Below are 14,872 nucleotides of genomic sequence, written 5' to 3'. Positions count from 1 at the left end.
GGCCCAAAACTGAATGAGGCAGGTCTAGGTCCCACTCAGCTTCTCAGGGGCTAAGGAAATGACACCGGAAAGATGCCTGCACTGAGCTGGGGGTGGATAACCAAGAAGTCAGGACCTGTGTCTCTGTACTGCTGCACCAGCCCTTCCCCAAGGCTGCTGGCCGCCTGCTTTGGTTTCTCAATGGGAACTGTTCCCCATCCACCATGTCTAGGCTCTAGGACTCCAGGGTGCCCTCCTCCCCAGGGTAGGGGAAGAGGTGCTGCAACTTCATAGCAAGCCAAACAGTTTAGCCTCTTCTATGGCAAAGAAAGGTAGTTTAGCCTTTCAAGAGTGGTGGCAACAGTGTGCAGGTAGAGCAGACAGCTGAAGCTGGGAGGCCGGCCTGGAGGTGGCGTCAGGGCCCCGGGTATGCCTCAGGAACCAAGGTGACACATACTCTCAGCCCCTTGTGGGCACAGTTTAGAACCAGATGCTTCTGTGGGGGCAGCCACCCCCAGGTCCCAGGACCATAATGCCCTGGGGTTTAGTATACTGCTTCTTGACTGATCAAAGCCCAGCACTGGATTAATTGGCCTGTATACTCCTCCAAAAGCAATCCAGAGAAGGGCCTTCATTTCCTGGCTGGGCCTGGCCCCTCCTCACAGGCCAGCCAGCCAGGTGCCTCGCATGTCACGTGCCCAGCCACCAGGCTCGGGCTGCCAGGTTTGGGGGCTCCTTACAGCTTCAGATGGTTAAGGATGGTCTCCCAACCCGCCTCCCCCACCTCGCTCACCAGCCATGTGATTTACCTTGACCTTTCTCTGCCAGCTACTCGGGCCAGCTGCAGTCTGATTGCTGATTGCTTTATCTTGAAAGCCTCTTCCAAGATTAAATGGGGCTAATTTTCCATGAAGTAAAAACTCAGAGTTTGAATAGGTACTACATGCCTGGGATCCTAACCCTCAGGAGGTATGGCAGGAAAGATCTTGAGTTCAAGGCCAGCCTGCACTGCAGAAACCAATTACCTATCTCTAAATCAAAACAACAGAACGATCGTGGGGCAATAGTTGGGAGAAGTGGGTACAGCTGTGCTCCCAGCCACTTTACACTTCTTGCAGAGAGTTACACACTTGTCCCATGGCACTGAGCTTGGGGCACACCCCCCCCAAACACACACACACAAGCATAAACACGAGGGCTCGTCAGGAACAGTGGGGCAGACCAGCAGTTGCAGCACCACAAGGTCGGTCACCAAAGTAAATCTGGAGGCCCCCATTGCTTTTCAGAGAAAGGGGTAGAAATGCGCCTCCGTGAGCTAGTGGAGGTAAGCTTGCTTCTGCAGGCATCCAAGGAAGTGCTGCCCGATTTCCTGACACGCGGGGCACATGAACATTCAGGACAGCGCTGGGCGTGACCGGCTAGGCCTGGCAGGCAGTGTCCTGCGCGGGCCTCCCTGGGGCTCCTTGGCTCTGAGCTGTTCCTTGTCTCACTTGGGGCCAGCTAGCACTAACCTTGTGGCCAGTGGCTGTTTCTGGAAGTCTCTTCCAGCTGCTGAGGAATTCCCTCCACCATCACAAGTGGCTGTGCTCTCTGGAGGACACAGCAAGCTGGCTCAAGGGCGTGGAGTCCCCGTTCAGAACAGACACTCCCTCCCCGATACTGGTGGCCATGCAAAGTCGCTTAGGTGCTGTGGAGGGGGGGGCCACATCTATCAGATTGTAAAGGCGGTGGCCTCTTGACCCGGCGGTTCTATTTCTGGAGGCTGATGTGATACACATAGCAGCGCTGCTGCGTGGCCCTCGGGGCCTGTGGTTACCCAACACATCCCCTAATGCAGTAGGATGCAGCCACTTTCCAGGGACTGTAGGTCTATCCCGTGAAAGAGCAAGACAGAGGCATAGAGCGCCCCTGTTCCTGGGGTGGCTGTTATTAGAGAGGTGGGGTGGGACACCTTAGGGGGACAGGGCCACACAGAATGCAGAGCACCCCGATGCAGGGGCCCTTGGCATCCAGGGTAGTCTGGGGTGCTGGGGGCACAGGAGGAAGACCTGGGCCCCTGCCAAGCCCCACCGCTCTCCAGCTTGGTGAGGGGCCAAGTCCATTCTGAGAAAGAACAAATGATCCCAGACAGGGGTCATGGGAAGACAGGAGAAGCAAAAGGAGAGAGGGACTGGACAAAGGGTCAGCAGCTGACCAGCAGGCCTGCTGTACAGTGACTTTAAGGAGACCTCGAGGGTCCCAAAGGTACCCCACCACCCCAGTGTGTCTCCGGGCTGGCAACTTGTGCCCAAGACCGCTGCGGTTTCCTCCTGGCGCCTCTCATCTCTGACAGCAGTGCCCGCCCCCCACTCTGCACTAATGGCTCAGCCTGGGCCCCAGGGACCTCCCCCGCCCCCCCCCCAGACTTCTCTCCTGGTCCCCTTTCCCCCCTCACTGCTGAAACTCAATCCTCTGCCTCCTCTGCCGCAGCTCTAACTCCACACAGCTCCACAACCTCTACCTGCATCACTGTCTCGGACAGAGCCACGGCACGGCACCGCGCGGCACAGCACAGCAGAGCTGCTGCGCGATCTGGACCCAGCCTGGCTGGACCACCAGGCCCCATCAACCCAGCAGGCCAGTGCCTCCCCGCCTCTGTCATTCGCTCCTCTCCCAGCCTCTCCTCTCCTTGCTTCCACTCTATCTGCTTTCCTTACCTGCCTGGACGCCTGAATTCTGTCTTGACCAGCCTTCCAACCTACCCTCCCTCGCTCTGCTTCCAAGCGCCCCTTCCCAGGGTGTAGCCATGAAGCCCTCCACAGGGCTGGAGGAAGCCCGCCGGCCAGCCTCGGACATCCGGGTGTTCGCCAGCAACTGCACCTTGCACGGGCTGGGGCACATCTTCAGCCCTGGGAGCCCGACCCTGCACAGAGGGCTATGGGCCACAGCCCTGCTCCTGTCGCTGGCGGCCTTCCTCTACCAGGTGGCTGAGCGAGTGCACTACTATAGGGAGTTCCACCACGAGACCGCGCTGGAGAAGCGGGAGAGCCACCGGCTCACCTTCCCAGCCGTCACCCTGTGCAACATCAACCCCCTGCGCCGCTCCCGCCTCACACCCAACGACCTGCACTGGGCCGGGACTGCGCTCCTGGGCCTGGACCCGGCCGAGCACGCTGCCTTCCTGCGTGCCCTGGGCCAGCCTCCTGCACCACCCGGCTTTATGCCCAGCCCCACGTTTGACATGGCACAGCTCTATGCCCGTGCCGGCCACTCCCTGGAGGAAATGCTTCTGGACTGCCGCTACCGTGGCCAGCCGTGTGGGCCAGAGAACTTCACCATGGTGAGCTGGCTGCCTTGTCAGCCCGAGCACCCCTAAGTCAGGGAACCCTGACCCCCCCCCCGGCTGGGCATTCCTTCCTCCCTGAAGACATAGGCCCCCTGCCCCAGCAGCCTGTTCCATCCAGCCGAGGGAATGGCCCTCTTGCAGGGCCCTGCCCTGTGTGCCATTGTGCAGCAACGTCAGACTGCAAGCCCAAGAATGAGCCTCGAGTCCCTGCTCCTGGGGAGCGGGCATGTCAGCCGAGAATGTTCTGCCAGGAGGAAAGGACCCTGCCTCATTGTTATTCTGCCAGTCCTAGAGGAGGGCAACTGGCCCACTTCCCTTTGCCCCCGCAGGGCGGTACCCTGGGCTTTGGTGGGAGGGAGAAAGGCGTTAGAGTGATAGATGGGGGGGGGTGAGAGTTTCCCAACTACTGTGTCTATCTGTGAGACTGGAGCCATGGAGATGTGGGCTTCAGAGTTCCAACCCGAGTTCCCATGCCACTTGCTAGCCTGAGGGCCAGCTGTCACTTGGTCTCTGGCTCCTCCCAGATCTTCACCCGGATGGGGCAGTGCTACACGTTCAACTCTGGTGCCCAGGGGGCAGAGCTGCTCACCACTCCCAAGGGCGGCGCTGGCAATGGGTTGGAGATCATGCTGGACGTGCAGCAGGAGGAGTATCTTCCAGTGTGGAAGGACGTGGGTAGGGCACACGTGTGGGGCTCCAGGGGAGGGGATGAATGCATGAGGCTGGGGGTCTGCCCATGGGGAGCAGGATGGGGTGCACTGGGAGGCTGGAGGCATAGAAGGGGTGCTAGAAACTAGGAGGAGAGGGGAGGTGCATGGGTGCAGGTGGCTCAGGTCTGTAATCCTAGCTACACACTGGGGAGGCTGAGATCTGAGGATCACTGTTTAAAGCCAACTGGGCACCGAAGTCCAGCAAGACTCCAATTAACCACTAAAAAGCTGGAAGGGGAGTTGTGGCTCAAGTGGTAGCATGCTGGCTTTGAGCAAAAAAGGCTAAGGGTCAGAGCCCGGAGTTCAAGCCCCAGTACTGCACAAGAGTGGGGGGTGGATGGGGGGGGGGCTGGGCTGGCTGGTCCCAATTCTAGGGATGGGCTGTGAAGGGAAGTCTTAGTGTGTGTGTGTATGTGGAGGGGAGAATCTCAAGCCTCACCCCCTTCCCCAGAAGAGACCCCTTTTGAGGCCGGGATCCGTGTGCACATCCATAGCCAGGAAGAGCCCCCTGCCATCGACCAGCTGGGCTTTGGGGCACCCCCTGGTCACCAGACTTTTGTGTCTTGCCAGCAGCAGCGGGTGAGCTCCCCTCCCTGTGCCGGGCCTGGCCTCTCCCCAGGTGACCTGAGGCCAGTGACCTCCTGACCCCAGTGACCTCCTCTCCCAGAGCCTTCCTAACCCCTTCCTCCACAGCTGAGCTTCCTGCCACCGCCCTGGGGCGACTGCAGCTCGGTGTTTCTGGATCCTGACTTAGATCCGGAGCCCTCTGATCCCCTGGGCCCCCCCACCCCAAGCCTGCCTTATAGCCTAGTAGGGTGTCGCTTGACCTGCGAGACCCGCTACGTGGCTCGGAAGTGCGGTTGTCGCATGATGCACATGCCGGGTAAGAGGCCGGATCTCCGTGCGCCATGGGGAGGCGCTGGGGCTCCCGGAGCTCCCGGAGCTGAGCCCTCTCGCTGCGCTCCCCAGGCAGCGCGCCCGTGTGCAGCCCCCAGCAGTACAAGGACTGCGCCAGCCCGGCCCTGGGTGAGAACCGAGGTCCCCCGGCCCCCCAGACCCCACCCCGCCCCACCAGGCCGCCGCCCTGACCCGGCCTGTGCGGCCCGCAGACGCCATGCTGCGGAAGGACGCCTGCGCCTGCCCCAACCCGTGCGCCGCCACGCGCTACGCCAAGGAGCTCTCCATGGTGCGGATCCCCAGCCGCGCCGCCGCGCGCTACCTGGCCCGGAAATACAACCGCAGCGAGGCCTACATCGCGTGAGTGCCCGGCCGAGGGGGCCCTCGCGGGCACACGGGGCCCTGGTGGAGAACGCATCATCGGGCTGGACCTGACTCTCTGTACTCATAAACTCCAGACAAACTGCCAGAACAAGCCAACCCAGGGCATGGAAATGGCCTAGGGGTTTGGGGGTGTCTATTTTTTCCTGTTTTTATTTTCGGCGCTGGGGCTTGAAGTCTGGGCCTGGGCGGGGTCCCTGAGTTTTTGTGCTCAAGGCTAGTGCTCCCCCACTTGAGCCACAGTTCCATTTCCATCTCTTGCGGGGTTCGTTGGAAATAAGAGTCACATGGAGGGCTGGGAAGTTGGCTCAGTGGTAGAGCGCTTGCCTTGCATGCCTGAGGCCCTGGGTTCGATTCCTCAGCACCACATAAGCAAAAAGCCGGAAGTGGCGCTGTGGCTCAAGTGGTAGAGCACTAGCCTTGAGCTGAAGAGCTGAGGGACAGCGCCCAGGCCCAGAGTTCAGGCCCCACGACCGGACCCAAAAAAAAAAAAAAAAAAAAAGAGTCTCATGGACTTTCCTGCCCCTGCTGTCTTGGACCCGAGATCCTCCTATCTCAGCCTCCTGAGCAGCTAGGATTACAGGCGTGAGCCCGTGGCTGGTGGCCCAGGGTTCTTGAAAGGAGTCATCGGAGACTCCCCCCGCATTGGTTGCTCGTCGTTGGCCCCAGGGGCAGAGGTGGGTGAGGTCCAGCGAACAGCCAAGCCTTTCATGTCCTCCAGGGAGAATGTGCTAGTTCTGGATATCTTCTTTGAGGCCCTTAACTACGAGATGGTGGAGCAGAAGAAAGCCTATGAAATGTCAGAGCTGCTGGGTGTGTGCAGAGCATCAGGGTCCGGGGAGGGGGGGGAGCAGGGAGCCCCAGGTGGCGGGGAGCTGACCTGCTCGGCCTCCACAGGCGACATCGGGGGCCAGATGGGGCTGTTCATTGGGGCCAGCCTGCTCACCATCCTGGAGATCCTGGACTTCCTCTGTGAGGTGGGCGGGGCTCCATCTGGCCGAGGGGGGGGGGGCAGGGAAACCAGGCCAGGAGGGGCCAGGGGGAAGAGTGGTGTTGGCCATGTCTTCTTGCCACTTCCAGGTGCTCCATGACAGAGTCCTGGGCTATGTCTGGAACCAAAGGCGCTCCCAAAGGCACTCCAGCACCAATCAGGTAACAGCCCCTTTCCCTCCCCACCTGCCACCCCCAGCAGGGAGCTTGTGCAGTGATCTTGGCTGATCCTGGGAGGGGAGGGGCTAGACAGAAGGAAGGTGGAGTCCTCTTCACCTCTGAGCCTTTCCCTTCCAGTGTCAGGAAGGGCTGGACAGCTATCGGGCCCATGTTCCGCCCCTCAGCCTGAGCCACAGGTAACACAAAATGCCCCGCTAAGGTCAAGGGAGGAGGGATGGGCAGGATGTTTTCCTGCCTCAGTGCTGCCTTGTCCCGCCAGGCCTCCCACTCCTCCCTGTGCTGTCACCAAGACTCTCTCTGCCTCCCATCGCACCTGCTACCTTGTCACCCGGCTCTAGACCTGCTCTCTGGGATCTGGGTATTCTGGACGTGTCCAATCGACAAGTGTTTTTGATGTCTTGGCCCAAATAAAGCCCTAATGTATGTGCCTGAGTTGTTGGTCTTGTAGGGCAGAGGTCAGGCCTCCCTGAGGAGTCCTTTGCCAGACTTCATCCATCTGAAATTTAGGAGGGACCCTGGTCCGTGTCTCCCTGAGAAGGGGAGGGAAGAGGATTATCAGCCATTTGTACCTCAGTGGGAATCAGACTTGTGCAGAGAGCTGGGCACCCAGTGCCGGTGTGACCTCAGGCCCTGACTGCATTCCCAGCATATAGTTAGAGGAAGCGCAGCCTAGAGCCCAGTGCAGAGGAAGAGGGGCGGGGTGAGCACGAAGGGGCGGTGCCACATCTGAGAACAGGAGCTGCCCGCTGGCCTGCCTTCCAAGGTCATGATTCCTTTTCTCACATTTAGGACCAACTGTGGCTCCAACTCGCTTTGCCCAACCTCCCCATGAGGAGCTGAAGGCCCTAGTTTGGGCAGGAGGGACTTCCACTCCCCCCTGCACGTACCTGGAAGGACACACTGGGCCTTGGCCAATTTCCCTCTTCTGCTGGAAAACTAAATAAGGGAGTATAGGAGAGGTATTCCCGGTGGAATCACATCTTTGGGTCTCTCCTGCCATAGAGTGAAGGGTCCACATGAACTGGGGAGAACCACAGGGAGAGGCCAGGCCCTTAGTCCCTGCCCCTGTCTTTCCTCACAGATGCCAGGTGCTGTCCTCCTGGCCGAGGGAGGCCATCTAGGAGTGTGGCGAGGCAGCCTGCCCTGACCCTAGCAGGGAGGGGGGAAGGTCATGGCCTCCTGCTCAGGCAACAGAAGACAGTTGGGGGTGTCTGAGCGGGGGGCATGGTTGGGAGAGCAGGGCCCCCACCCCAGTCCCCTTCAAAGCCACCCCACCACCACATCAGCAGACTGTGGGAAAGGAGCCAATTTATGAAATTAAATAAGTCCATGGAAGGAGTGAAAACTGTGGGCCAGGGCACCTCGGCCCTGGCTGGACCCAGCACAGCTGGTGCTCAGCACCCCACACCATCCCCCACTCTTCCTCCCCTCCCAGGAGGGGGGCTTAAATAGGCCAGGCCCCTGCCTGGCAGCCAGGGGTCCCAGGACCTAGGGGGGGCAGAAGTCAGAGAAGTAGGGGTGCTGCAGGGCCTCCTCTGCTGAGATGCGCTGCACAGGATTACACTTCAGGAGGTTCTGGAGATGGAGGAAAGGCGGGGCAGGCTCAGGCCTCATCAGGTTCTCGTGGAGCCCCTCTTTCCCGTAGTTCCGCTGGACAAGCATCCCATCCTTCCTTCCTGGGCACCCTACCTGCAACAAGTCCCTCCCCGTGGCATTGAGCTTGGGCACGACGTTCACCAGGGACGTGGTGGCTGGGTACATCGGGTAGGGCTGCAGAAGAGTAGGGAGAGTCAGGCCAGGGAGTAAGACTGCAATGGCCAAAGGCACCATCGTGAGCCATCACCTTTTCCCTGCTCCATACCCAGGCACACCTTATAGTCTGGCAGCTTGGTCATGGCAGGCCACTGCTCTTCAGTGGGTGTCCCTAGCAGCGTGTCCATGGGGTCAAGGGTCACTCATGAGGAAGGGTGCTTCTGCACCTCAAGAAGCAGGGTGTGAAGCGGTCTTCCTTCCTGGGCCAGAACCCTTACACCTGCCTCCCCTCCTCCCTCCACCCCCAGCCCAGCGTGTGACCAGCGCGTTCATCAAGCCTGCCCAGTGTTAAGTCAGCCCAGCCTCCGCTGTGTGCGGTCCAGAACCAGGTGTTCTCTCACAGACTGCTTGCCCTGTCCTCTTTTTTTTTTTTTTAAACCCGTCATGGGGCTTGAACTCTGGGCCTGGACGCTGTCCCTCAGCTCTTCAGCTCAAGGCTAGCACTCTACCACTTGAGCCACAGTGCCACTTCTGCTTTTCTTTTTTTTTTTTTTTCCAGTCCTGGGGCTTTGGCTTTGGGTCTGGGCACTGTCCCTGAGCTTCTTTTGCTCAAGGTTAGCATTCTACCACTTGACCCATAGCACCACTTTTGGCTTTTTGTGTTTATGTGGTGCTGAGGAATCCAACCCAGGGCTTCATGCATGCAAAGCAAGCACTCTACCACTGAGCCACATTCCCGGCCCCACTCTAGTTTTCTGAGTGGTTTATTGGAGATAAGAGTCTCATGGCCTTGCCTGGGCTGGCTTTGAACCATGATCCTCAGATCTCAGCCTCCTGAGAAGCTAGGGTAATAGGCATGAGCCACTAGGGCCTAGCTTGTCCTGGCTGCTTTATTCTAAGGATTCACCTCTGTCTTTCAGCTGCCTCCCCAACGGGCCCTCCTTTCCTACAGTGTGCAGCTCTCCACCCTCAGAAGCCCCAGATTCTCCTCTTGGCCCAGCTATCACTTGGCTCACTCTTGGTCCAAGCTCCCAACCACACCCTTTCCAGAAAGAAGATAAAGATGGCAGAGCAAAGACAGAAGGGTCAGGGAAGCGGAAGGATATCGGAAGATCCTCTTCAGTTGGTCATCGACATCGTTGCCAGGGAAAAGAGGCCGCCCAGCATTGGCCAGCTCTGAGAGGAAGAGAGGGGAGAAGCCATGACACATGAAGCACCTCTCGCTCGAGGTGCCCTGTGCCTGCCAGCCCAGCCCCAGGATCCCCACTCTCTTCCTCCATAGCGGACCCTCTAGACCCCATTTGTCAACCCAAATGGGAAAAACAAGTCCCTCTACAGAGTCCCGCACATCACCTGCAAAGATGCAGCCGGCTGACCACATGTCGATGGACGTGGAGTACAGCTTGGCCCCAAAGAGGACATCCGGTGGGCGGTACCACAGAGTGACCACCTAGAGAAGAACCCACCCACAGGGACCCCCCACTCAGAGAGCTAGGAGCAAGGTTGGAGCAGGCTTAGCGGGAGAGGAAATCAGACAGTGCTGTCACAGGACCCTTGCGCAGGGAAGAGAGGCCCGCTGGGACTCACCCCATATCCCATCTCCTAGGCTCACCTCGGCGGAGTAACAGCGGACGGGGATGCCGAAGGCTCGAGCCAAGCCGAAATCAGCCAATTTCAGCTCCCCATTCTGAGGGGAAATGGGAGGGCACATGGAGAAGGGGCTCTGGAACCAGTTGAAGCAGGCTCCAGCTCCCTTTCTCCAGTCCTGCCCAACTTAGAGCTCCAAAACCCCGGCTCCAGCCTGTGTCCTTCCTCCCTGCCCCCAGAGCAGTACCCTGTTTATGAGAAGGTTCTGGGGCTTCAGGTCCCTGTGTAACACATTGCGGCTGTGACAGAATCCCAGGCCTTTCAGAAGCTGGAATAGGAATGACTGGAAAGAGGCAGAGAAGATGGGAGTCAGCGCCCTGGGTGAACCAGATGTCAGTGACTCACCCTTGTAATCTAGCTATTTGTGGAGCTGAGATCTGAGGATCCCAGTTCAAGGTTAGCCTGGACAGGAAAATCCATGAGATGTTTACTTCCAATTAGCCAGCTAAAAGCTGAAAATATAACTGTAATCCCTCTGTACATCACCTTTATAATAACAATACAAATTTTAAGTTAAAAAACAGAGCTGTGGCCAGGCGCTGGTGGCTCATGCCTGTAATCCTAGCTACTTAGGAGGCTGAGATCTGAGGATCATGGTTCAAAGCCAGCCCGGGCAGGAAAGTCCGGCAGGAAAGTCCGTAAGGCTCTTATCTCCAATAAACCACTAGAAAACCAGAAGTGGCGCTGTGGCTCAAGTGGTAGAGCGCTCGCCTTGAGCTGAATAGTGCAGGGACAGCACCCAGGCCCATAGTTCAAGCCCCACGACCGACAAAAATAAATAAATAAAAAACAGAGCTGTGGCTCAAGTGGTAGAGTCAGCCTTGAGAATAAAAACTATATGTCAGTGCCCAGGTACTGAGTTCCAGCCCAAGTTCTAGCACACTTGGGCACGCATGTGTGCCCATGCCCATACACACTCATGCACACACACGCATGCGTGTGTGCGCACATGCACCCCCCCAACATCCTGGGTAAGAGGCTGTACCCTAAAGCTGGCCTTGTTCCTTCCTCATCTCATGCTGTTCCCTATCTCCCACCCAACTTCCGCTCAGCGGAGCACCATCCAGACACTCTCGCGGCCTCTTGTTGCAAGGCACTGACCATTGCAGTTTTTTTTTTTTTTTTTGTCAGTCATGGATCTGACACTGTCCCTCAGCTCTTCAGCTCAAGGTGAGCCACAGCACCACTTCTGGCTTTTTCTGCTTATGTGGTGCTGAATAATCGAACCCGGGGCCTCATGCATGCAAGGCAAGCACTCTACCACTGAGCCACCTTCCCAGCCTGGCTATTGCAGTTCTGCTCCCGCTATTCTGGGCCTTACAGGCTGGCTGGCAGGCCTTCTTCCCTTTCTTTCTTCCTTCCCTGTGTGGCTGTACCCCAGCATACACCCCATACATCAACAAACTATAGTATAGTGCTGTAGTAATTCAGGAGCTGACTTCCTGAGAACCTGGGCTAAGGCAATTGGTATTGAGCCTAGAACGGTGCCTGGTACACAGTGAAACATTCAGCAAGTATTGCTTTGGTTTGGCTTCTGAGGCAGGATCATCCTGCCTCAAACTTAATGATCCTCCAGCCTCAGTCTCCAGGGTGCTGGGACTACAGGTGTATATCATCAGGCCCAGCTGGTATCAGTTGAATGAATGTTTATCTAGGAGTTTCCTTATCTATTGAATACAAATAAAATCATTGACGTCAGAGTGGTACTGTCAAAAAGCACCAGTGGCTCACACCTGTAATCCCAGCTACTCAGGAGGCTGAGATCTGAGGGTCCAGGTTCAAAGCCAGACCAGGCAGGAAAGTCTGTGAAATTAACTGCCAGAAACCCAGAAGTGGTGCTGTGGTTCAAAATGGAGAGCACTAGCCTCGAGCGAAAAAGCTCAGGGATGGTACCCAGCCCCTGAATTCAAGCCTCACAACAACAAAAAACAAAACAAAACAAAACCACACAAAAATTTAAAAAAAAAAGGAGAGAAAAAAGAAAAAACTAAACTAAAATAAAGGAACATGCCCACTAAGCCTGGAGGTTTCTGGAAGGCATAAACAAGGTTCCTCTCATACTCCAACTGTGCACTCCTGAAGTACCTACAGTATATATAGCCCCACTCCAGCCTCCAGGAGTCCCCAGGCCCCCGTCTCCTCACCTTCACTATCTCAGGGTCCAGGTCACCATTGCAGCTGTCAAAATACTTCTTCAGGTCCTAGAAAGGGATGAGAGACAGACTTTATCTTCAGTGTGGGCCTCTATAACCTCTCAAGATCACCTCCCACCCCACCCCCACAGCCTCTCTTTCACCTGATCACAGAACTCAAAAACCAAAGTCAGCTTCTTGTCACTATGCAGGACATCATGAAGCCTAGAGAGAAAGAAGAGCTCAGCCAGGTTCATTGATGGTCCCTAACACCCCAATACCAGCCCAGTCCAACATGAGGCCTCTAACTCCTCCAACCAGCCAACACAGGCAACATCTGCAGAGCACACACCTGACGATGTTCTTGTGCTTCAGTTCCTTGAGTAGGCAGATCTCCCGGAGTGCTGAACTTGGTACACCCTACACAAGGGAAGGAGCCAGGGGGCAACAGTCACAGACCATCCAGTCCGGATCTCGACCCCCACCGGCCATGTCCTGATCCTACCTCATCATCATCATCCAGCCTCACTCGCTTCAGAGCCACAATCTCATGGGTCTCCCGGTTTTTGGCCTTGAACACTGTTCCATAGGTACCTGAAGGAAGGAGGTCATGGGTAAGTGAAAGGATGGCTATCTTCTCTCTCCAGGAAATCTCTCGGGAGTGAGAGCAGCACTTGAGTGTGCAAGGGAAAGGTTTCATGGTGAAGGCCAGCTTTGTGAGTGAGGATGTGGTTGGTAGGGAAGTACAAGAAGGTGTCATCAGAGGATCAAGGGTCCTAGTAGGAGGGAGAATCTTCCGAACAGAAATCTATAATGATGGCAGTCCATCAGGAGGGTCTGGGAAGAGTGATGAGTCTGGGAGAGAAATGAGGGCCTGCAAAAATGTTGAGACTGGGGGTGTTCGGCGAACTGAAGCTGGGGTGGAGGTTTGCAAGTGGTGCTGAAGCTAGGAGTGGGAAATGCAGAAAGTGCCGCGGTTGGGAGGTCAGATCTACAGGCTGGGGGTGGGCGTCTAGGGGAAATGATAACGGGGAAATTGGTGTCTGTACGGAGGCTGGGCTCAGCGGCCAGGGCTGCTGCCAGTGCTGAGGTCGGAGCCTGCTGGTATTGATTGCTGAGGGGAGCCAGGGCTGCAAAGAATGCTGAAGGGTCTGCAGAAGACCTGGCAGGAACATCTCGTGGTTCCATTACCTTCCCCAATCTTCTCCAGTTTCTCGTATTTCTGCATCCCGGCGGCCGCGGGGACCCCTACGGGCCCTGGGTTCTAAGACTCCAGCCCGGGCGTTGCAGAGGAGGCGGCACCCCAGCTCCGGCCCCGCCCTCCCTGGTGTCTGAGCAGGGGCTCCTGGAACTTGTAGTCCCTTATGGGCCATGTTTCCCAGGAACGTCTGGAGCGGCTGGGCTCGAGAACTACAACATCCAGCAGGCTGTGCCCAGGCAGTCTGCGGCGCTCCACTCCCAGGACCGGGTTCCATCGTGGAGGCTCCCGTGGACTTCAAGTCCCAGAATGCACCGTGCGTCCGTCTTCCGGGAGTCTCCGCGGCGGCGCGCCCGCGACTCCCAGGGTGCCCCGCTCTTGTTATTCCTCTTCGGTGCTCACAGGTCTCACCCATTCGGGAACTACGCGTTCCAGAATGCAGCGGGAGTGGGGGGTGGGGCGCTCCCTTTGGAGGGTTTGACGGCCTAGATCCCGGGTGCAGTTGGTTACCGATCTGGCTCTGACCTGGTTGGTTGTATTGAGTTCCCAGCGACCTCCTGACAACCTCAGCGCCAGTTTCTACCTTTCCATAGGCCGCCACCCAGTGACGCAGGGTTAATTGAGGGGAAGGCTCTGATCGACGCCTCTCTGATCACTCTGATCACCGCACGGGGACCAGCGGACCACAAGTTTGAGCAGCGTTAGAGGCTGGATCCGAGTGGAGACACCCCCTCGTTTCCTGGAGGGCCCAGTTTATCGCTTCCAAGCCCACCGGTCCCCAGCTGCTCCCCTCTGACATGCCGAGGCAGGCTGGCTGGAGCCTGGGAGTCCCCCGGATTCCAGTCTCCAGAGCAGGCCCACTAAGCCAGCCAGGGTGTGGCCCGCGAGGGCCGGCAGGTTGGTTACCCTCCTCGACAGCCACGACCACAGACCGAGGCTGCGCTCGGAGCAGCCTCTACCTCATCCCGTGCGGGAGTTGATTACAGATTTCCTCGCACGGCTCTCTAATTGCCTCGTGATTGCATTCCTGAGGGCTGTGCGCCGGGTGAAAACACCCGAACCAGAGCTGCTGCGAGCCATTGGTTAATTAACTCACTTCTACCCGAGTGTGTGTGCGTGAACCGTGCGATGATTCATCCATGTGGCAGACTAAAGGGAAAAGTGTATTCCTGACCAGAAATAATTTATAATTTAGTTGGGAAAACAAGATTACACACAAAGGTCGCGTTTAAAAGATAAGTGTCGGCTACGAATAGGATTGCGTTCGGTGTGGTAACAGCTCAGAGGAAGGCCGGCGGGGCTCCCCCAAGAAGTCCCCCCGCCCCGCCCACAGCAGCTCAGGACAATGGACAGCCGACCCCCAAGCCCCCCGCTTCTCCGGCCAACACCGGGACTCCTCCGTCGGCTAACTGAGGTTGGGGGCGACGCTGGAGATTCTTAAATCCAGCGTTCCTCTCTTTCAACTCGGTCGGCTTCGAATTTCCGGGCGGCCCCGTGCCGTTGGGTCCCCAGCGTGAGGCGGACTCCTTTCCGCCCAGAGGTGCCATAATAGAGCCGAGAGACGGAGTCCCCCGGGCGCCAGAGTCCCGAGCGGGGAAGGCCGGGTGGAAGCCTCGCGGGGTCCGGCGCGGGAAACGGCGGGGACGCCGCCCCGCCGAGCTGCGGGCGCCGCGCTGGGCCT

At 57.8% G+C, this 14,872-nt stretch overlaps 2 protein-coding genes across 4 annotated transcripts; one reads left to right on the top strand and one right to left on the bottom strand.

The window, feature by feature from the left end:
• The first annotated feature begins 2,764 nt into the window (after window positions 1-2,764).
• Asic3 (acid sensing (proton gated) ion channel 3) lies at window positions 2,765-6,856 on the top strand. Of its 2 annotated transcripts, XM_013027225.1 has the most exons (11): window positions 2,765-3,298; window positions 3,829-3,979; window positions 4,466-4,593; window positions 4,708-4,897; window positions 4,984-5,040; window positions 5,124-5,271; window positions 6,014-6,105; window positions 6,190-6,269; window positions 6,373-6,444; window positions 6,580-6,638; window positions 6,722-6,856. In XM_013027225.1, exons 1-11 carry the CDS (start codon window positions 2,765-2,767, stop codon window positions 6,798-6,800), a joined length of 1,590 nt encoding a protein of 529 aa, XP_012882679.1. In that variant the 3' UTR covers window positions 6,801-6,856. The 2 variants fall into 2 exon arrangements, with proteins under 2 accessions (XP_012882679.1, XP_012882680.1); XM_013027226.1 differs by lacking the exon at window positions 6,580-6,638.
• Window positions 6,857-7,763: 907 nt separating this feature from the next.
• Cdk5 (cyclin-dependent kinase 5) lies at window positions 7,764-13,299 on the bottom strand. Of its 2 annotated transcripts, XM_013027221.1 has the most exons (12): window positions 13,185-13,299; window positions 12,499-12,587; window positions 12,346-12,413; window positions 12,158-12,218; window positions 12,006-12,062; window positions 10,049-10,144; window positions 9,827-9,901; window positions 9,568-9,664; window positions 9,321-9,390; window positions 8,334-8,394; window positions 8,152-8,232; window positions 7,764-8,037 (listed from the first exon to the last, which is right to left on the bottom strand). In XM_013027221.1, exons 1-12 carry the CDS (start codon window positions 13,219-13,221, stop codon window positions 7,951-7,953), a joined length of 879 nt encoding a protein of 292 aa, XP_012882675.1. In that variant the 5' UTR covers window positions 13,222-13,299; the 3' UTR covers window positions 7,764-7,950. The 2 variants fall into 2 exon arrangements, with proteins under 2 accessions (XP_012882675.1, XP_012882676.1); XM_013027222.1 differs by lacking the exon at window positions 10,049-10,144.
• Between the last annotated feature and the right edge of the window lie 1,573 nt (window positions 13,300-14,872).

Source organism: Dipodomys ordii, unplaced genomic scaffold (genome assembly GCF_000151885.1).
Source record: "Dipodomys ordii isolate 6190 unplaced genomic scaffold, Dord_2.0 Scaffold101, whole genome shotgun sequence".
Classification (NCBI taxonomy): domain Eukaryota; kingdom Metazoa; phylum Chordata; class Mammalia; order Rodentia; family Heteromyidae; genus Dipodomys; species Dipodomys ordii.
Note: the sequence above shows the minus strand (reverse complement) of the source record. Positions and strands in the feature narration are given on the sequence as shown.